The sequence below is a fragment of the Nothobranchius furzeri genome, chromosome 16 (genome assembly GCF_043380555.1).
Source record: "Nothobranchius furzeri strain GRZ-AD chromosome 16, NfurGRZ-RIMD1, whole genome shotgun sequence".
NCBI classification, from domain to species: Eukaryota; Metazoa; Chordata; class Actinopteri; order Cyprinodontiformes; family Nothobranchiidae; genus Nothobranchius; species Nothobranchius furzeri.
This window is the reverse complement of record NC_091756.1, coordinates 38,787,912-38,809,495: the sequence shown is the minus strand read 5'-3', so window position 1 is coordinate 38,809,495 and position 21,584 is coordinate 38,787,912. Positions and strand designations below refer to the sequence as shown.

The following is a 21,584-nucleotide window of genomic DNA, read 5'->3' as shown; positions in this document are numbered from 1 at the left end:
GGAGTTAGTGATGTTATCATTCCAACATTCATTGTAGATGTAAAGAAGAACATGCTTCCCACTCCCAGTGGTGACCCAAGGGATGGCCAAGGCTGGGACCCCCCGAGAGAGGTCCCCCTACTTTAACAAAACATTCTTGTTCACACAAACCATCCATCCACATTAGTAGTAAATTTGAATAAATAAATATTAAGTAAATAAATCATTAAAAAAATAAAGATGTTGCTGCTGCTTTATTTTCAAAAAGAAGTTTGAATATCAACGGTTGTTGAAAACCACAAAAGGGGATTAAACTGCTATAAGATGCCAAAACAATACATGTTAAACAAAAGGTCACTTAAATAAATTAAATGGTTTAAAACTTTTTTTTCTTTTTCAAATTTGAGATTAATGTGTTGAATGCACTTTTTTATTGAAAGAGCATCCATTCATGGCTTTTTATTTTTGATGAAACGGAGTAGACCGTTGTGTAACTGAGGGCTATTGACAAAATAAGGAGAATATACAATCTGGTAACTTGAAACTAGTTTTAGTTCTGCTACAACAGGAACGATTTCAGTAAATCCTCCCCGTGTACTAGGAACTAATATTCAGCAGTTTGTGGGAGGAGGGGATTTAGAGGTGTAACACACCCGGAAGTAAACAGTCTGCAACGGAAATTGTTATGTTTGGTTTATTCCCCCCAACAACAACTCGATACATGATGTCATTAACGCGATGAATTAACGTTTAACGACTGTTTAGGATAGCGGGGAGCTCGGAACTGGCGCGTGGCGTGTCCGGTAAAAAATGGTGAGTGACGATAATTCAATTAATATTATTTATATAGCCATTTAGTAAAAGGTTTCCTATATAAGGAACCCAGCAGATCACAGCAATCTTCAGCAAGTATGTAGCGACAGTGGAGAGGAAAACACCCTTTAAACAGGAAGAAACCGGATCCTGGCTCACTTTTAGCAGCCATCTTCCACAACGAGCTGAATTAGAAGTTGTAGTGAGGCTGGGTGACATGTCTTTATTCAAATGTAGGGTAGTTTTTTGTTTTGTTTTTGCTACTAACCTAACTTGAGATGACCTAACTTGTGCCTGTTGAAAGTGTTCAGCTGTTAGGAATATGTATATGCTGCTATTTGAGATACACATGAAACATTCCCACTGTCTATTTACAGATTTACCAAATTCCCTGGATCTACACATCTGTGCGGAGTGTTCTGACGATCCGGAACCAGCTGTCTAAAACCGAGGTGAGAAGCTTCTCAACTCGGACTCTACTGAAGGTTTTATTATTCCAGAAACCTGCTGTGGCCTGGAGACACTGGCCATGTGCTGGATTCTCACCAACGGAACCATGCCTTTATGCATTGTAAGGCTGTAGTTTAGTTGGACGTTTCTCTGCTCAGATCCCAGAGCTGACCAAGGCCTCTGTGATGATGAGAGAACGCAGCAGAGTGGAGGAAACCATCTCTCACATGCAGAGAGCAGGAGCGTGCAGCCTGCAGGTCAGAGCTTCAAAACCAGTAAAGATGTTCCTCATGGGACTAAAATGCATAACTGTTTGTCTGAACAATGCATTTGACTTCATCAGAGCTTGGGATAGCCTTCCATTGTTGTTCATTCCTTCTGCTTCCACAGGTCATCTCAGACTTTGACATGACACTTACCAGATTTGCTCATGATGGGAAAAGAGTTCCCACCACCCACAGTAAGTTCAAAGGTCATCGTATCATGATCAAGCACCTTATTCCTGACACTGTGTGTCTTTTTTTTTTAGGGCTTCTGTTCCTCATTCTGTATTATTGTGACAAGTGAAAACAGAATTGTTTCTGTGACAACCCCTAAGGTGTATGAATATAAAATAGTCTCACATTAAAGCACATTGCAAGCCTAAAAGAAGAGAAAACATAGAACACAATATAAAATAGAAAACATGCGGGTAAATTAATCATCTTTTTTAGCTATTTTAAAATAGTTCTCAGTGGTCTTTAAACTATGATTATTCAGTTTTTAGCCAAAATTACATAACCTGTGCTGCCGTTTCAAGTACTTGGTTTCTATATAGAGGCAGGAGTTCGTTAATGATTCGCCTCTGGGTTCCACAAAGACGTTTTTCTGGCCGTGATTTCCACATCTTTTGGCGTCTCTCATTTGGACGTTTATTAATAAAAATTTGTGCATCTTGTATTACTGTTAAAAAAAACTTTGACAAGGAGCCAAAATGTCTGATGTGCCAACTTAAATTTGAACTCCGGTTCACTGCATCTGAGTTAGGTGTCTCACTAGTTGAGTTATCCGTTTGAATGGTGACAACACTCATCAGAACCTGAGGAGCACAGTGGAGTTTGCTCCACCCAATAGGTTTGTGACATCACAAGCTCAGTCAGCTAGGCTGCATTTTTTTATCTGCTGCTGATTCACAGAGGTTTTAATGCAGAAATACTCAGAAGTACAATTTTGAGTTTAAATTTCTTTAGATGTGTCCTGCAGCATGAGGAAAATGCCTGAAAAAACATGATTTTCATTGGAGTGGGTCTTTAAAATGTGCAGCAGTGGCACTGCTTCTCCTTGTAGATGATAAATAAGAAGTTAGTAACACTATCCAGAGTATCAAATGTTTTCTTTTGAATAATCACACATAACATGTTTTGGGTTTTTGTGTTTTATTTAGGTTTTTTTCTTTCATTTCGAACCAGCTTCCCTTCAATCATCCTTTTCTGAAATTGAATGTGTTGAAAATAAAATATAAAAATTTAGAAAATCAAAGAAATATGATTAGAGGTTCATCAGAGTTTAAATCCTTCTGTTTGCTGTTTCAGACATCCTGAATAACAGGTTGTTGATGAATGAAGACGGCACAATAAAGGTACATTTGCTGTTGCCCTAACTTTATATCTACCTATGCATTAAAAATGTTAACCACACAATGTTTGCCTTTACTTTTGTTTACCGCTCTGCTGCAGATGAAGGAGCTGTTTAACAAATATTATCCCATTGAAATTGATGCTCGTCTCAGTACAGAGGAGAAGCTGCCTCTCATGGTGGAGTGGTAACTGAACTCCTGCTTTTATGTTTATTTAACTTAAATCCAACTAACATGGTTAAACAGAAAAAGGGACCTGAATGGTTATTTTCATAATTAAAATGTCTGATTTGTTGATGTGTGCCAAGCAAAGCTGAAGATGAGGATGGCTGATCTGAAACCTGTGTCCTACAGGTGGACTAAAGTCCACGAGCTGCTGATTCAGCAAAGGATCAGGAAGGACATGCTGGCCCACGCTGTGAAGGAGTCCCGCTCCATGCTCAGGTGCTCTAAAGTCAGATGTCCCTTCTTCGTTCACCCACACACACGAGCCACTCTAGACTTAAACATCACAGATTAAAGCAGCTTGTCGTGACATCAATAAACATTTATTAACCAAATTCACAGACTGAATCAAAATGAGGACACACTTCTGTCCTTTCTTTTGTGCGTTTGAATATCGTAGCTCACGCTGTTGTTTCTGTCTCCAGGGACGGCTACAGGGGCTTTTTCGACCATCTGGCTGAGCACCAGGTCCCTCTGTTGATCTTCTCAGGTGGTGTCGGCGACATTCTGGAGGAGGTGATCAGACAGAACCACGTCTTCCATCCCAACATCCATATCATCTCTAACTACATGGACTTTGACCACACTGTGAGTTTGGCCCTTCTTCTCTTCTCATTTCCTCTAACGGGTGAAGCTCGTGCTTCTTCAGTTTAAATGTGCAGATCTTGTTTTTGACCCGACAACTTCATGTTGTCCTTTTATTAAGGGGCTCCTGCAAGCCTTCAAAGGCCAGCTGATCCACACCTACAACAAGCGGGAAGGTGCTCTGTCACACGCCGCTGGCCTCGGAGAGCTGCAGGATCGAAACAACGTGCTGCTGCTGGGAGACACTCTGGGAGACCTACGCATGTCTGATGGCGTCTCTGATCCCCGGAACATCCTGACCGTTGGGTTCCTTAATGACCAGGTGACATTAACGAACAGTTTCCTTGTGTCAGAACCAGGCAGCTTAGAAAACCTGAGCTCATTGTCGGTTGTTTCTCAGGTGGAGGAGAGGAGGGAGTCCTACTTGAACTCGTTTGACATCGTGCTAGTAAAAGACGAGACGATGGACGTTCCTAACGCCATCCTCAGACACATCATCTCATCAGGAACTAGTAAGACGCACAGAAAGAAAGTGGACACTTGAGGACAATTGTTACAAATATGAGACACCAGAAAAATCACACGCCACTTTCACTTTTGATCTTTAAACCAAAGCATCAGCAGAACTTACTGCAGATGGACAACTCTTCTCCTGAAGGGCAGCAGCTTAACACAGTTCAGTGAAGGGCATTGTCTTTTAGACAAGCAAGCCTGTTTTGATTTAAAATCAACATTTCATGTGAACTTCATAAAAATCTGCTGCTTTTAGACCTAATCTAATGTGTAGCACTTTGTGAATGTCTGTGCTGCTAAATTATTAACGTGCTGTTTTTGTAAATTGTGTTTAAACTGTACATACCTGATGTTCCGTAAACATACTCTATACGAGTCTCCAGGTTCCTGGTGATCCGTCTTCAAGCTCAAGTGTGTGATACACACACACATACAAAGCTGAAGCACATTAGTGTTTCTTACAGCTAAGCTCCTCACTGATGAAGTTGCCATGTAGATTCAGATGTTTGTGGTTTTGTGTAAAATCCCCCCTCGACCTCAGAGGTGGATTGTAGACAGGCAGGTAAAGGTGCAGGTGACCATTTGGAACAACTGTTTATTTTCTTACAAACACTCAAATTTATTACAGCTTTCAGGGACACATAAAGGTGCTTGTCTCACACACGTGTTTCAGTAACACAAACTTTTTTTGTTTTTTTTACCGTCTTCTGGTAATTTCACAAAACTGTCCAATAATAAACTGATGATGATGGATAGAAACTGTTGCTTTGTGTTGTTCTTTAAGGAGTTTGGAGGTTTATCCCTGAGAAAACCTTTTCTTCCCCCCCTCACAACTCCTCATGCCTCGTATGTTCCCGCTCTTTGTCTTCCTCCACTTTCAGTTTGAGCTCCTCGGCTTTGATCACTCCGTCTTTATTGCGGTCCTGGTTTTTGAACATCTCGGTCACTACCTGTTCCATGGTCAGTCCAGGTTTTATCCGGCCTTTTCCCTCTGCAACCTGCAGCTTGATGAAATCTCCAAACTGAAGTCCAACAGACAGAGATAAAACCCGTTAGCCAGTAGTTCCCAGTAACAATCATGACATCAGATGTTACTCATGTCATTTAAATACCAGCAGTTAGTATAAAGATCACTTTTACTCGTTTTATACATTTGCAGTGGTCTCTAGTAGGAAACCCTGTTTGAGGAACTGGAAGTGAGCCAGATCAGAGCTGAGATTCAGACAGCAGGATTCAGAGTCTCACTTTCTGATGTTTGGACATCTCACCTCTGCATTGACTGCAGTTCACGTTCGGTGTTTCGGAAGGATTTTCTCCGGTAAGTTGATGAAATGTCATCATTTTGTTGCATTGTGAAGCGTTAGCTAACCGCTTCGTACCAAAATAAGCCAACGATGATATTTTGTTTCCAGCTTTAGCTAGATAACCTTAGCTCATTGTGTGCAGCTTGTTGATTGTGAGCAGGAGGGTTTAGACAAGCTTGATGAGCTGCAGACGGGTTTATTTCAGTTTGATTCTACGTTTTAAATTTTTTTTCCCACAGTTTTCAAACTTTTTACATTACAAGTTTTATTTGGGATTTTTTGTACAAGACGTTGCTGTATCAACACGAACATGTATCAGAAATGGAAGCACAAATGGAGAGACCAAAAATAAAGAAAATGTGATTGTGAAGACAAGTAATTATTTAATAGTTTTCAGTTAATAACACTGACTGCAACAAACTGCCCCCCCCCCCCCCCCCCAGGGTGCCGCGGCAAATCCCGGTTTGAAAACGCTATGGTCCTGTAAAAACAGCTTGTGATAGAAAGGTGTGTGTGTGTGTGTGTGTGTGTGTGTGTGTGTGTGTGTGTGTGTGTGTGTGTGTGTGTGTGTGTGTGTGTGTGTGTGTGCGTGCGTGCGGACTGTGACCTGGAATATAATAGTGCTGTATCTAATGAAGGCCAGGAGGTTGAGCCAACGATAACATTTTAAACTCCATTCATTTCTACAAATCAGTTATTGTGTTAGATAAATAAGCAAAAGAAAAACAGACGCATTTTACTTTCCAATCCAACATTTAGTATTTAAGTGTTGTATCTGTGGGAATGTAGATTTTTATCCTACCTCCTCCTGTGGCACCTCTCCGTTCTTGTTTGCATCCAGAGCATTGAACAGATCTGCAGGGGAGTCCTCGAGCCACACGAACATGTAACCGGGCGGCACGCCTTTCTCAAAGCTCACCAGTTCGATGTCGAAGACCAGTACAGCACTGCTTGGAACGCCAGCCCCTAGCAGATGGACGGAAAGCTTTTTATTTTATTTAACCTTTTGTTTATTTGATCTGTTTGGCTTTAGTCTAAACACGTGTGTTTTACTACTGAAACCTCACCTCCTCTTTCTCCATGCCCAAAGTGTGGCGGCACTGTAACCAGCCTCTTCTCTCCCACACACATGCCCCTCAGACCCTCGTCCAGCCCGTCGATCACCTTGTCTGCCCCCAGAACCGCATCCTGAATGTTCTCGTAGTCGTGTCTGAGGATGAAAGGAGGTGCCACGCCAAGTTCAGGTGTTAAAAGTGCTAATGGGAGTTAGACGTTTACTCACGAGGAAAAGAGCAGCGTCCCGTCCACCAGAGTACAGTTGTAGTTGTAGTGGACCAGGTCGTTCACGGCTGTGGTGTTGTTACACACCTCCGGTTTGTAGGTCACCTGGATCTCCACCTTGTCGTTGGGGTTGTGGAAGTCGATGACATGGATGTCAAAGACTAGAACGGCTGATGGGGGGATCACATCACCTGAATAGAGGTAAGATTATTACAGTTAAGCCAGTTTGTTTTTTAACTAAAGTGCTTCTGTTTTGGCTCTGTGCCATGATTATAACCTACCAGCCCCTTGTTCTCCATAAGCCAGATGTGGAGGAACGGTGACTCTCCTCCGCTCCCCAAAGCAGACTCCCAGCAGGGCCTGGTCCACACCCGGGATCACATACCCCATCCCGATGTAGGTGTTGTAGGTGCTGTTCCTCTGGTAGCTGGCGTCAGCAGATCACCACAGATTTACAACAAACCGTACATTACTTTGAATTGAAGTCCATATTTGATCTAACCAGCCCTCACCTTGTGTCGAAGGTCACGCCGTTCAGGAAGGTTCCGTTGTAATGATACCGAATATAATCTCCCACCACAGATCTGCGAGTGCATGGCTCAGGCACCACCTGGTTCTCTATGGTGATGTTGTCCTTTGGGTTGTGGATGTCCTCCAACAGGACATCGAAGACCAGAGTCGCCTGGGGGGGGATCTCTGTCCCTGTCAGACAGAAAGGACATTTAATTGATTTATTCATATCTTCAATCAGAACAACATGAGGCTAAGAAGTACCAGAGCCGCCCTGGAGTACCTTTGTGTAATCTAGGAATGTTTTCCCTGAAGTTCACTACCTGACAGAAAATGTCAACAAATCCACATTTTTGCACAGACTTGGCCTTTTTAAGGCGTGTGGTCTTAAACTTTTGATCAGCTGTTAAACAGTCTGTTTCCGTTTAAGCGTTATTTTCAATAAACTGCTGCTCGGAAAATGTTTCGTCTCCCTCCCATTTCTTCTCGTTGCATGTTGAAGCTCTACTTCGTACCTTGTGAAGGTACAACCATGCAACATAAGATTTTGGGTATTAGCCAAGTGGTCTTAAACTTTTGATTGGGACTGTATTATTTAATAGTCAACTGCCTCAGCTTGCTGACTTTCCCTAAAACTGTTATTTGATTGGGACAAACACATTGACCTGATCATCAAGTTTTATGTCAGAGAAACGACAAAAAGGCACAAACCTGGACTAATATTGCACTTTTCCATCAGTACTTTGGTCATTTGCATGAATCCCAGCATTATTTCTCATCTTGGTCACTTGTTCTCACCTGATCCCTTTTCTCCGTATGCTTTGAAGGGAGGGATGACGATGTGTCGGATCTCTCCCACACACATGCCCAGCAGACCCTCGTCCATGCCCTTGATCAGCCAGCCCTCGCCCACCAGAGAGTTCTGGGTCTGCTTCCTGATGTAGCTGCGCGGGGCTCACACAAACTCAAAATCAAGACACACAACTTCACACAAACACACCTGGACGAAACAGTGCAGACATACACGGGCCGTCAGAGGTTCACCAAAAGTAGATCTATTTAAATGTTGGGGACACAATCATCATCAGTCCAGAGCACTGGTCTGAGCCAGAGCTCACCTGGAGTCAAAGGTGGTGCCATCGAGCAGAGTGCCGTTAAAGTGGTAACGCACAAAATCGGTGCGCATCACCGAGCGCTTGCATTCTTTGGGAGTGCTGATGGTTCTGGTGAGGACCAGGTCAGCCTTGTTCCACAGGTCCAGGAGGTGGATGTCAAACACAAGCGTGGTCTCAGGAGGAACGGCATCACCTGAGAACGTAGTGGAAGGAAGTTTGGATCGATCGATTTTCAATTGAACTGGTGAGTCACAGATTTAAATGTCCGCCACTTTAAATGCAGCAATGATATGTTTTAGTTCTTAGTGTTTTTCATGTCACAGTCACATAAAGTTGCAACTGAACTGTAGAATAAACACATATTTGAACAACTACAGAACATGAAGAAGTGACTTTGGGGGGGTTGAGCAGCCTACAGCTCAGAAATCATTGCATTAGCTTGAGAACATCCCTAAAAACATCACTGGACAAGTCACAAAAGAAATGTGAAGAGCTCCGCTCCCTTGGGTGTATTTCAGATGGACTGAGGCCAAATGCTCCAATAAGAATTTAACTTCTAAACATTAACGTGATAATTCAGGTGTTTTTGAAGAGGAAAAACATTGTGAACAGTTAGTATCTTACCTGTTGTAGAGAGCTCTTTCAAAGTTAGGAGAAATACAGATTAGTTCTGATCAAATGTATGAGCTAACAGCTAACCACAATGGGTCCAGCTGCAGTTTGAAGAATCATGTACAGCATAAGAAGAACTGGATTTTTATACTGACTAAGAACTGGTACCCTGCCTCATATTGGATCTCTCCCATAGTCATCATCACACACTGGTGAAATTACATCTCCGCATTTAACTCATCCCCATGAGGAGCGGTGAGCTGAAGCAGTGGCTGCGCTTGGGAACTTTTTGGTGGTTTGACCCCTCAATCCAACCCCTTAAAGCTGAATGTCAATCAGGGTGGCATTAGGTCCCATTTTTAAAGTCTTTGGTATGACCTGTCAATGGCTTCACTCCAACTTTCAGGGCAGGAGCTTCTGTGTTAGGATGGGGGAAGCCTCATCTCCTTGGGTGGGAATCGGCTTGGGCGTGCCACAGGGCTCTGTTCTCAGTCCCCTTCTGTTTGTAGTATATCTCCAGGGGCTTCTACTTCATCAGCATGGTGTCAAATTCCATATTTACACCAATAATTGCCAGATATATCATGCACTCCGGTGGGAGGATGGTGGATCTCTCTTCACTGTTGGACTGTTTAACAGATGTTAGGTCTTGATGGCTTCCTGGAGTCTGTTATCCATGCGTTTGTCCAGTCCCAGCTGGACTACTGCAATGCCTTGTATGCCAGCTTGAGTCAAGGCACAGTTGCAAGGCCGCAGCTCATCCAGAGCTGGGCTGCGAGATTTCTGACAGGCACTAGACGCCGGGAACACATCACTCTGGTGCTGGCATCACTAACTGCAGTACAGAGCAAAATTTAAGATCATGCTACTTGTGTACAGGGCTCTTCAAGGCACTGCTCCCTTCTATCTGTCAGCACTACTGCACAGACATGTCCCATTTCGGTCTCTTTGTTCAGCTGTTGGTGGTCCCCCGCTCCAAATACAGATCGAGGGGGATTGTGTGTTCTCGGTTCTGGCTCCAGCGCTCTGGAACGAGTTACCTTTGAGTGTTAGGTAGGCGCCATCGCTTCTGGTTTTTAAGTCTTGTCTGAAGACTCATTTTTTTGTGATTTGGAATCACCAACACTGCCTTGATCTTTTATAGTTTTTTAGCTGGTTTTACATCTCTATGTTATTTTCCTGATTTTATTCCAAATTCTTATGTTTTTATGATTGTTTTTTTATTTTTATCTTCCTTTTAATGATACATAGCATTATATAGATTATATTCTTATTGTGAGTTTTATGCGTGTGTTCAACACCTTGGTCTGCTGATAAGGTCGTAGAAGGTGTTTTATAAATAAACAGATGAATGAATGACACAATTGGAACCCCAGTCTCCCAGTCCCAGGGCGGACACTCTACCACTAAGCCACCAAGAAGGTCAGTCTTGGAAGTCATGAAAGATCTGCACCCCAGATAATCATAACAAATGATCACCATAATGGGGTGACATCTGGGATACAGTGGGATGCAAAAGTTTGAGCAGCCTTGATAATCTTCATGCTTTGCCTGTGTAAATGGTTGGTTGTTACAATACAAAACGTTAGCTAAATATCTCATATAGGAGACACACACAGTCATATTTGTGAAGCGAAACAAAGTTTATAGGATTTACAGAAAGTAAAAATAATTTTTAAATAAAAATAAGGCAGGTGCATAAATTTGGCCACTGTTGACATTTTATTGATGTCAAAACCTTTAGAACTAATTGGGAACTTAAAAAAGATTTGGTAAGCTCAGTGACCCTTGACCTCCATACGCAGGTGAATCCAGAAAGATTATTTAATTGGGCAGTTGTAAGTTTTCCTCCTCTTTGAATATTCTCTGACGAGCAGCAACATGGGGTCTCAAAACAATAAGGTGGAATAAGGTGCTGTGGACTGATGGAACTAGAACTGAGTTATTTGGGTGTAACAAGGGTTGTTATGCATGGAGGAGAAATAACAGCATTCCAAGAAAAACACCTGCTACCTACAGTAAAACATGGTGGTGGCTCCATCATGCTGTGGGGCTGTGTGGCCAGTGCAGGGACTGGGAATCTTGTTAAAGCTGAGGGACACATGGATTCCTCTCAATATCAGCAGATTCTGGAGACCAATGTCCAGGAATCGGTGAAAAGCTGAAGCTGCACCGAGGCTGGTTCTCTCAACAAGACAACAACCCTAAACACTGCCAAAAATCTACTAAGGCGTTCATGCAGAGGAACGAGTAGAACATTCTGGAATGTCCATCTCATCTGCAAAAGGAAGATCTACTAAATATTGAGTTCATTTATCTTTTGTGGTGCCTACAATTATGCACCTGTCTAATTTTGTTTAAATAATTACAGTATTGCACTTTCTGTAAATTTATAAACTCAGTTCAACTTCTCAAACATTACTGAGTGCACCTCCTATATGATATATTTAACTGATTTTTTTATCATAACAACCAACAATTTACACAGGAAATCATGAAGATTAACAAGGCTGCCCAAACGTGCACATCCCACTGTACTTACCCACTCATTAAAGTTTCCCCTGACAGGGAGATAACCAGTTCCATCTGATTATTGCAGACAAAATGCATCAAAGGCTCGTTAAAGTATATTTTAGTTTATACCCTCACACATAAATTGAGATGCTGTAAACATGTCGTAGACGTCTACCTGCGCCGGTGTCTCCGTAAGCCAGGTGTGGCGGGACAGTGATTTTCCTGCGTTCATTCACGCACATCCCCTGCAGGCCTTTATCCACCCCAGCGATGAGGCGGCCCTCCCCAATCAGGCCCACCTTAGCGGCTCCTCTCTGATGGCTGGAGGAGACAGAAAAGTGGGTCAACATCTGATTCTGCAGGGCCTGATGCAGACAACCAGCGGTGGAGTCTGCAATTTTATTCTGACCAACAGAAATTATATATTTCTATATCCTTTGCAACAACTTGCAGCAGACCTCTGCAACTAAGCCTTTAAGCAATGATTTACATTTTCCTACAACTCACCTTGAATCGAGCGCTTTCCCATCCAGAAACGATGCGTTATAGTGGTACCGAACATAATCTCCGCTTTTTACTTCTCGTGCGCAGTTCTGAGGGATGTAGTATCTGTCCACGACGACATCTCCTAACACCGGACTGGGGTTGCACTTCACGGAAAAACAAGCAAAGAGCGAAGCAAACACCACGCAGTGGGCAAACATTTTGACACGAGGAAGTCGGTGAACTCGGTAGACGTAAATAAATTAAAAAGGGGCCACTAACACACTTCTGGAGCGTTAATGCGAAGGCCTGCGTGGTGTGCGCTGTTTGCGCTGCGGATGTGGGGCTGAGGCTGTAAACGTGGACAAACTCCAGGTCTGAGGAGCCGAGGTTTACCAGAGTGGGAGGAATGTTGGCAGGAGTGGGAAGAGCCTTTGTCAAACTTCCCATATTAAGGAAAAATAGGGGACACAACTTCCTTAAAAAATAAAAGATGAAGGGGGAAATATTTTATAAACTGGCTTAGAATTAAAGAAAAGTTATCACGTCGATTTAATCTGGTTGGGTCTTGGTTAGATCTGAGTTTGATCTGCAAACGTGAAGCTGAAGTGGTAATTTTATTTTGAAATCAGTGGCGCCTTTATACTGAGTGACTCCAGCTGCAGATTCGCCACTGAAACCCCAGAGCCGTAAAGTAGTTTAAGTTTTTTTTTTCCGTTAGTGCATGTTTCCTTCTGCAGCTCCACTTCTGTCGTCTGTGTGGAGTCAGCAGTAAACAGCAGTGTATGATTCAACACAATCTGAAAATATCACATACGTGCAACCAGTAGGTCCAGGCCCTGAACCGAAGAGATCCTGCTCATAAACGCAAAAATAAAACGCTGCAGACGCGTAATTTGTCCCATTACGCATGTCTGTGGGACTGTTCTGGGTAACTCGAGCCAGCAGCTTCACAAAGACCAAATCCCGGAATTCCCACAGACCCTGAGCTGTCTAGCAGACAACCACACAAAAGGCAGGGGTCTGGAACGCGGGGATGGTCTCCTATCATGGTTCCATTTTGCGCAAAAGGACATTTGGTGTCACTGTTCTTCTTTGCATCATTTCTAAAGACACCATCTGCACAATATGAGGACTACAGTTTTAAGGATTTCCCCAAAGAGGACCTGATGCCTCTCACCGCCGCCTACGGACTGGCGCTGGACCATTACGCAGCTGGGAACTGGACGGGATCGATCCGGTTCTTAGATTTGCGTTTGCGCCGTCTTCTCAGAGACTCGGTGAGCTACTGCTCGAATCTCTGCAGCAGCAAACACACGGAGCCAATTTTCACTGCAGCTCCGGATCAGCAGGTCTCCTGAGGGCAGCCTCCTGTCAGAGGAGGTGCAGGGCGCAGATCCCTGCTCTGCAGCTACCTCCTCCCACCAGAGAGATCCTGGAGGAGTTCAGCAGGAGGTCTCCATACGGATATCTGCACTTTGCTCACTCAAAGGTGGGTCAGGTTCCCCCTGAAGATCCCCAGAACCACTGTATTTAGTGGGGTTGTATCATGTCCTCTGACAAGCCCTCTTTACATTTTATTAATGATGCTCAAATGGGAAAAGGCTAAATGTCCCACAGAGTTTTTTTTTTTGTTAAAGTATGTTATAACCAACACACTTTCTGATGATTTATACTATTAATTCAAGCTCTAACAGGAATCAGAGCACAGGCTGTGTTCAGCACAACAAATTCACAAAAGATGGATAACAGTCTGCGAGTGATTCAACCACTGAATCAAGTGTGTTGGAGCAGAGGAACAACTAAAACGTGCTGGATACCATCCCTCCAGGACCAGGATTGAATACCCCTGGTTTAAGATTTCCTAGTCTCTTACAACGGTGACGATTTACACATGAACATGTACGCTCAAAGCACATCAACCTAGTTGTCCTACAGAAAGGAATGTCACTGTGCTACAACAGTCTAGTTAGATTCAAGCACTTTCAAAGCCATTTTCAAGGACTTTAAGCACCTATAGGAGGCCTGAAATTCTCATTTACAATCGTCATCGTCTTCCTCCACTTATCTGGGTCTGGGTCGCGGGGGCAGCATCCCAACTAGGGAGCACCAGACCGTCCTCTCCCCGGCCTTCTCCACCAGCTCCTCCAGCAGGACCCCAAAGCGTTCCCAGACCAGATTGGAGATGTAACCTCTCCAACGTGTCCTGGGTCGACCCGGGGGCCTCCTGCCGGCAGGACATGCCCGAAACACCTCCCCGGGGAGGCGTCCAGGAGGCATTCTGACCAGATGCCCAAACCATCTCAACTGACTCCTTTCGATCCAGAGGAGCAGCGGTTCTACTCCGAGTCCCTCCCGAATGTCCGAGCTCCTCACCCTATCTCTAAGGATGAGTCCGGCCACCCTACGGAGGAAACTCATTTCGGCCGCTTGTATCCACGATCTCGTTCTTTCGGTCATTACCCAAAGCTCATGACCATAGGTGAGGATTGGGACGTAGATCGACCGGTAACTCGAGAGCCTGGCTTTCTGGCTCAGCTCCCTCTTCACCACGACAGACCTCTCCCCCAACCCGGAGTTGGCAAGCCACCCTTTTGGGCCAGCAGTAGCTCAACAGGTTGAGCGGGTTGTCCAGTAATTGGAAGGTTGCAGGTTCGATCCTGGCTCCGGACGGAGACTTCTGCTGTTGTGTCCTTGGGCAAGACACTTAACCCACCTTGTCTTCTGGTGGTGGTCGGAGGGACCGCCTCTGTCAGTGCGCCCCAGGGCAGCTGTGGCTACATCGTAGCTCATCCCCACCAGTGTGTGAATGTGTGTGTGAATGGATGAATGATAAACTGTAGTGTAAAGCGCTTTGGAGTCCTTACTCTGAGAGGCGCTATACAAGTGCGGGTCATTTATCATTTATCATTCCGGTCGAGAACCATGGTTTCAGATTTGGAGGTGCTGATCCTCATCCCAGCCGCTTCACACTTGGCCACAAACCTACCCACCAAGAGCTGAAGGTCCGAGCTGGATGAAGCTAGGGAGGACCACATCATCCGCAAAAAGCAGAGACGAGATTCTCCTGCCACCAAACTCGACACACTCCACACCACGGCTGCACCTAGAAATTCTGTCCATAAATGTAATGAACAGAACCGGTGACAAAGGGCAGCCCTGGCGGAGTCCAACCCTCACTGGGAACAGGTCCGACTTACTACCAGCTATGCGGACCAAACTCACGCTCCTGTGGTAAAGGAACTGAATGGCCCTTAACAGAAAGCCACCCACCCCATACTCCTGGAGAGTCCCCCAGAGGGTGCCCCTGGGGACATGGTCATAAGCCTTCTCCAAATCCACAAAACACATGTGGATTGGTTGGGCAAACTCCCATGCCCCCTCCATCACCCTTGCAAGGGTATAGAGCTGGTCCACAGTTCCACGGCCAGGACGAAAACCACATTGCTCCTCCTCAATCTGAGATTCAACTATCGATCGGACCCTCCTCTCCAGTACCTTGGAGTAGACCTTTCCAGGGAGGCTGAGGAGTGTGATCCCCCTATAGTTGGAACACACCCTCAGGTCACCCTTCTTAAAGAGCAAGTCACCCCCAAATCAACTATTTTTTTCTGATAAACTATATAAATGTGTGTCTAATCGTGCTGCAGACACGTGTAGTCAATAGTTTTGCACTTTAGTGCATTTTAGTTAAAATTTAAATTTTCTGCCTGAAACTGTCAGTGTTGTGCCGTTGTCAGGTAAAAACTCTTCACTCCATTTGAATTTAAATCTGCCACCGCTATTGGCTAAGAGGTATGCTATGATGTAAACTGGTACATTATGATGTCGCAATGTCGTGAGTGTGTGTATTTGTTAGTGGCTCCACCCTCTCGGTCTGCTAGGCAACAGTATTTGTTGCATTTTTCAAACATGAAGTGGGAGTGAAGTACGCTTCTTGTTAGGGGTGACTTGCTCTTTAAAGATGGGGACCACCACCCTGGTCTGCCACTCCCTAGGAACTGCCCCCGATGACCCCGCAATGTTGCAGAGACGTGTCAACCATGACAGCCCTACAACATCCATAGCCTTGAGATACTCAGGACGAACCTCATCCGCCCCCGGGGCTCCGCTGCTGTGTAGTTGTTTGACTACCTCAGCAACTTCTGCCCCCGAGATCGGACAGTCCATCCCCAAGTCTCCCGGCTCTGGTTCCTCCTCGGAATGCGCGTAGGTGGGATTGAGGAGCTCCTCAAAGTATTCCTTCCACCGTCCGACTATAGCCCCAGTTGACGTCAGCAGCTCCCCATCCCCACTGTAAACAGTGTGAGCGAGTTGCTGCCTTCCTCTCCTGAGGCGCCGGACAGTTTGCCAGAACCTCTTTGGAGCCGATCGATAGTCTTCTCCATGGCCTCACCAAACTCCTCCCACGCTCGAGATTTAGCCTCGGCAACTGCCACTGCTGCACCCCGCTTGGCTATCCGCTTGGCTCATTTTACAATAGCTTTGATATCTAATCTGATAGAATGACCCAAAGAGCCCATGTCCAGTGTTCTTCACCACACTGAAGCCTCGCCTCTGTCAGTGAGCCCCAGGGCAGGTGCGGCTACAGTGTAGCTCATCACCACCTGTGTGAATGTGTGTGGGTGAATGACTGGTTAGTTGTAAAGCACCTTGAGGGGTTGTAGAATCCCTGAAGGTTCTATATAAATGCATGCCATTTACCATGTGTGTGTCCAGCTGAAGGACCTGCAGAGGGCCATCCCGTGTGCCTTCACCTTCCTCCAGAAGAACCCGGAGGACCATGAGATGCAGCAGCTGACGGAGGAGTACAAGAACGAGTATGACCTGAGCGGCTACCTCATCGACCAAGAACAGCGACCTTCTGAGGTGTGAAATGCACTTAACATCGCTTCTATAGTGTGAAGTGCTTTTACTCTTTTTTTTTCTTTGAAAACCATTTAAACAGAGAAGAAATAAAATTATTAGCCTTTAACTTGACACAAACTTGACAATGTCATCTTCAAAAAGACAAGAATACAAAGTATCTGACATGAACTCCAACTAAACCAAAGCTAGGGCCGTACACATGTACATCTTGTGACCTACATTATGAGTTTGTCCACATTTTAACTGCATTCTTCAGTGAAAATATATTTTCTTTGCAGGTGTCCTTTGTAAGAGGAGTGAAACTGATCAGCTCAGGCAACTACAGCAGCAGCGTGGAGCTCCTTGAGGAGGCTCTGAGGCTCTACTTGGAGGAGTACGACCTCTGTCAGGTGGACTGTGAGGGCATCAGCTGTGTCTCATCAGACAGGGACTTCTACGTCCTCATAGCAGGTTAGGATTTAATCAATACACAAGCAAGCCTCCAGGGTGCGCTAGAACTGGTGTTTGGATCAAGCTTTTGTTAAAGCTAAAAAGGGGATTTGTTGTTTTTATGCATGTATCAGACCATTTCAGACATATTTTATTTCATTTATTCCATTTTCTTTTTCACCAGAAGTCTATGTCGACACATTAAAGTGCAAACTAAAGTGTGAGGAAAACTTAATGCCAAATGTTGGTGGGTACTTTGTGAAGAACCTCGTGGCCACAATTTATCACTACCTCCAGTATGCCTATTACAAGTGTGAGTTCAGTTGCAGCGGAGCTGATATTCCAGCTGAAACTCTGTTATATAAGTCTGTGTGATTCCCGTCTCCTCTGAGCAGTAAACGACGGCCGCAGAGCTGCTCCCTGTGCATGCAGCTACTCCCTGTTCCAACCAGAAGACCCGGTCATGAAGGACAACCTGATGTATTATAAAGCTTACCGCGAGCAGTGGGGACTTCAGCCTGAGCACTTCAGACCCAGGATGGTAAGAAAAACCATTAAGCATGGACCCAACAGCCCATAGAACTTTAAACACTTTAGTTTTAAAGGATTTATTCTTGTTCCAATTGGGAAGACTTGTCTGACTTTCATTCATTTCTGGTGTCAGACTCTGCTTCTACTAGTGGATCTAACAAAGAGTGACAGATCTACAACAGCAACCAGCCACCTAGCTTCAGGCATTTTTGCTCCTGTAGGAAAGGTGTTGGTTAGCTGGACAGTCTGCCTTCAAACTAAGGTGGCACAAACTTTTTAAAGGTGCACGATGTAAGAATGATGTATGAATGATACCTCATAGCCAATTTTGGAGTCCATTTTTAAAACAAACAAGTGACCCCTCCTCTACACTGGATGCGTTTGCATCATGTAACACCCACGAAATGTACTTCGCCACCATTATAGTGAATGGGTGCCTTTCCACCGGCCACAAAGCATTGCATTTTGGATGTGTGCCAGGCCCGTGTCACCCTGGACACAGTCTTTTTGACTCGTTCCCATCTGGCAGGAAGTTCTGATCATTCAGACCAGAACTTCTCACCACAGGAATAGTTTCTTCCCCTCTGCAGTTGGACTCATGAATGGCAATCCTAGGGCTGCCCACTCCAGTCGCTTGGCTTCAGTCACATGACCAGGTGTTGTGTTTGTACCTGAACTGATCCACTCTGATCAACACTGTCTTGTATATAACAGTCGTTTCTGTAATTATTGCTACTTTGTTATTATTTTATCAAGATTATATTATTATTTCCTATTTTTGCTCATCTCGTATTTTTATCTTTCGTTTTTGAACCCAGTACCGCAGCAATTTCTAATGTGGATATCTCGCACATATGGCAATAAACCCTTCTTATTCTGAAGCGTAAGGAGGCGTTGCTAACAGTTCATGCAATACACTTGCTGAACTTGTCATACACCGCAGTTCAGATCGGGTCAAACCGGAAGTCGAACACAAAAGCATTGTAAAACATCCAGAAATTTTCTAAATAAAAGCCACACGCAGATTTCCATTTGCTTGAAAAACGTACGTCATTTCTTGGGAACCTCTGCAGCCGAGGTAAAGAGAACAGAAAATAAACCACAGACCTTCTGATACATGTTGTCATCTTTCTCCTTACTTTTTATTATGTAAATTTATGAAATCACGTGTGATGTTGCAATTCTCCTGTGATTTCATGACCTCACAGGACTAGCTGCGTGGCACGCTTTCGCTCTTGTTTCTCATCTGAACTGCTCCAATTGGAAAGGTGCTCACGGGTAAAACACGTCTATTATGTTAAACACTGCTTACGCATTCAGTGGAAAAGCTGGATAACTTTCTCACTCCTGTTCCGTGAGTTTCATGGCAGTTGCCAGCTACGACTCAGCACCAGAATATTCTAGATGACAAACGAAGACAAGTTATACACAGTAAGTTGATAAGTAAAAAGTGCATTTCACTGTAAAATCAAGTTGTTTATTAATTGAAAAAGTAGCTTGACATATTTTTGGAGCCAACAATTTGCTTCTAATTCACCATTAGCATTATTAGCTCAACATTAGCCTCCAGCGTTCTTCACCCAAAATTAAGAGTAAAACAAAAAGATGCCGTGGCTTCTTAAGGGTACAAGAAATAACTTCTGGGTCGCTCCTCTTTACTGGCTTTGGTTCTTTAACAACTCTGAAGATTTTTGCCTAACGTTGTGGAATTACAAATGCTGACGCTGCATCGTTAACTCAGCGCCACGTCAATCTTTGGCCTTTTTGAAAAGAAAAAACACAACCTATAAGCGTTTTGAGAAAGAAATCTGTTTGAATTTAACTTTCCTTCCAATTTGACTGAGATATTAGACTGTTTAGTCATTATCTCACTGTAGAAATCTTACTTATTGTACCTTTAAATGAGCTGGTTTGAATATTGTGTGAATGTAGTTGATGAACAGGTTTATGCTGTATAAATGTGAATATTTTGTAACAACAAACCATCCATTTTTCTGTTTTTTATGTGCTGATGATCCATCTGTTTTACCAGGAGGCTCTGAAACACTACAACCAGACCATCACCCAGAAGCAGATGTTGACATTTGCAGAAATGTACTTAGAGATTGACGATGAGGTAAGACTGATCAATCAATTCAATTGAATCAATATCAATCTGAAAGGCTAATAAAATTGTATTATTTTATTAGGGGTTCAGCTAAAATTAAAATGGGTTTGATTATGTTTTGAGGGTTTTTTTGGACCAGAGGATGCTGCACTCTTGGCCTCAGAGTCACCTGATGCAGAGTTTGAAGGCTTGGGAGACTACGAGGAGTCCATCTACTCCAACTGGAGGCAGATGAGGGGGAAAGGAGATGCCGGTGAGCCTGATGTCTGAGGAAGGCTGAGAGAGGAGCCTCATCTGAGTTTTGTAGCAAATAGTACTTTATTCCTGATTAGGGCTGCATGATATCTAAATTATACCAAAAAATGTGGTTTTTAAAATGTGCAGGGGCCTCATTTATCAAGCATTGCGTAGAATCCTTACTAAAACCGTACTTAAGCTCAGCAAAAAAATGTACTTACGCCAAGTAGGTTTGTGATCTATCAAACATGGAATACACACAGCTGCACGCAATCTCCGCTTCATAAATCGGAGACTAACGAGAATGTTTCTCAGCTGCATTTTAGTCACATCCCGCCCTCACCACGCCCACTTACTGCCATAAATAGTCAATGCAAAGTGCCTTGTGGATCTCATGCATATACATAAGCCGGCTGTTGCAGCGCTCTGCCAATGACGATGGCGACCGTAGATCAAGGCAGATCAAGGAAGCACAATTTCACAGAAGCAGAAGTTGAGGTACTTGTGGGTGAGGTGGAGAAATGAAAGGAAGTGCTTTTGCAAAACAAATAAGAGAAAATCCACAAAGTGGCACAGCGTTGCTGAAGCCGTCAATGCTGAGTTCTTCAGAGAGATCTGTGGCGGATTTAAAAAAAAAGGTCCAATCAGGATTCGATCCCCAGATTCCCAGGTGAAGTCACACGCTAACCAGTCACCGAAACCGAGATCTCCCTTGACCAAGTAGCCAGGGCGCATGATTAATCGGGTCACAGTGACAGGACACACACTAGACGCATGGCATTCTGTCTCAATCTGTCCCCCTGCTGATAATCTGCATTCCGTATTCTGCGCTTCAGGCTGTGTGTGTGAGTGTGTGTGTGTGTGTGTGTGAGTGTGCACACGTGTGCGCGTGGGGGGTCTTGTTCTGTGTGAAAACGAAGCAGTACAAGTGATAATGCTGCAGGATTTCATAATTTTATCCTTCTCAGCAGCTGCACTGCAGGTGCTCTCTATGTCCAAAATGTGCGTAAGCCAGGTCCTTAGTCAACTTAAAGTTGTGCACAGTTTTCCACTAAGTGTTCTTCCATAAATCCCAAAGTTTGCATGGAAAGTTGCTTACGCAGTTTTCCGACCCCGTTTTGTGCGTAAGCAAGCTTGATAAATGAGGCCCCTGATCCTTTTTAGTATTTTACACTTGTATTATTTAGTAACGCCTTTTTATTATATACATTTGATGCATTAATTCAAGTTAAAAAATCATTCTCAGCCACGGCTGAAGGGTGTGTAAAGCTAGTAAATATACGATGATGTTCGTCTACATCTGATTAACTTTGAGGGTGAAGATGACCATCAACTTCAGCAAAACCCATGGCTTTAACTCTATCAGTTTTAAATCTATTCATCTAAAATGTAATGCACCTGTAGCTGTCTTG

General features: G+C 44.1%; 3 protein-coding genes across 3 annotated transcripts; 2 read left to right on the top strand and 1 right to left on the bottom strand.

Moving 5' to 3' along the window:
* The first annotated feature begins 652 nt into the window (after positions 1–652).
* On the top strand, positions 653–4,435 carry LOC107387862 (7-methylguanosine phosphate-specific 5'-nucleotidase). Its single transcript, XM_015963095.3, has 10 exons — positions 653–792; positions 1,170–1,244; positions 1,401–1,499; positions 1,633–1,702; positions 2,814–2,860; positions 2,958–3,043; positions 3,212–3,301; positions 3,508–3,670; positions 3,789–3,989; positions 4,068–4,435. The coding sequence occupies exons 1-10, from the start codon at positions 790–792 to the stop codon at positions 4,209–4,211; spliced, it is 978 nt and encodes a 325-aa protein (XP_015818581.3). The 5' UTR covers positions 653–789; the 3' UTR covers positions 4,212–4,435.
* Positions 4,436–4,755: 320 nt separating this feature from the next.
* On the bottom strand, positions 4,756–12,369 carry fkbp10b (FKBP prolyl isomerase 10b). The gene is made up of 10 exons (XM_015963094.3): positions 12,024–12,369; positions 11,692–11,837; positions 8,394–8,583; positions 8,074–8,219; positions 7,278–7,467; positions 7,047–7,192; positions 6,767–6,956; positions 6,552–6,694; positions 6,287–6,450; positions 4,756–5,202 (listed from the first exon to the last, which is right to left on the bottom strand). Exons 1-10 carry the CDS (start codon positions 12,218–12,220, stop codon positions 5,008–5,010), a joined length of 1,707 nt encoding a protein of 568 aa, XP_015818580.3. The 5' UTR covers positions 12,221–12,369; the 3' UTR covers positions 4,756–5,007.
* Positions 12,370–12,840: 471 nt separating this feature from the next.
* On the top strand, positions 12,841–20,437 carry LOC107387861 (endoplasmic reticulum protein SC65). Its single transcript, XM_054749214.2, is given in 8 exon segments — positions 12,841–13,352; positions 13,355–13,491; positions 16,719–16,868; positions 17,147–17,318; positions 17,482–17,610; positions 17,693–17,838; positions 19,861–19,944; positions 20,059–20,437. Coding segments are annotated over 8 exon segments (1,269 nt in total). The 5' UTR covers positions 12,841–13,048; the 3' UTR covers positions 20,206–20,437.
* Positions 20,438–21,584: the final 1,147 nt, after the last annotated feature.

Excerpts from the sequence above, each read along its gene's own strand:
- fkbp10b (XM_015963094.3), bottom strand. The coding sequence starts at position 12,220 with ATGTTTGCCCACTGCGTGGTGTTTGCTTCGCTCTTTGCTTGTTTTTCC. Across the intron at positions 11,838-12,023 it reads GGGAAAGCGCTCGATTCAAG|CCATCAGAGAGGAGCCGCTA; the intron begins GTGAGTTGTAGG and ends TGTCTCCTCCAG. Across the intron at positions 7,468-8,073 it reads ATACGGAGAAAAGGGATCAG|GGACAGAGATCCCCCCCCAG; the intron begins GTGAGAACAAGT and ends TCTGTCTGACAG.
- LOC107387862 (XM_015963095.3), top strand. Across the intron at positions 2,861-2,957 it reads ATGAAGACGGCACAATAAAG|ATGAAGGAGCTGTTTAACAA; the intron begins GTACATTTGCTG and ends GCTCTGCTGCAG. Across the intron at positions 3,990-4,067 it reads TTGGGTTCCTTAATGACCAG|GTGGAGGAGAGGAGGGAGTC; the intron begins GTGACATTAACG and ends GTTGTTTCTCAG.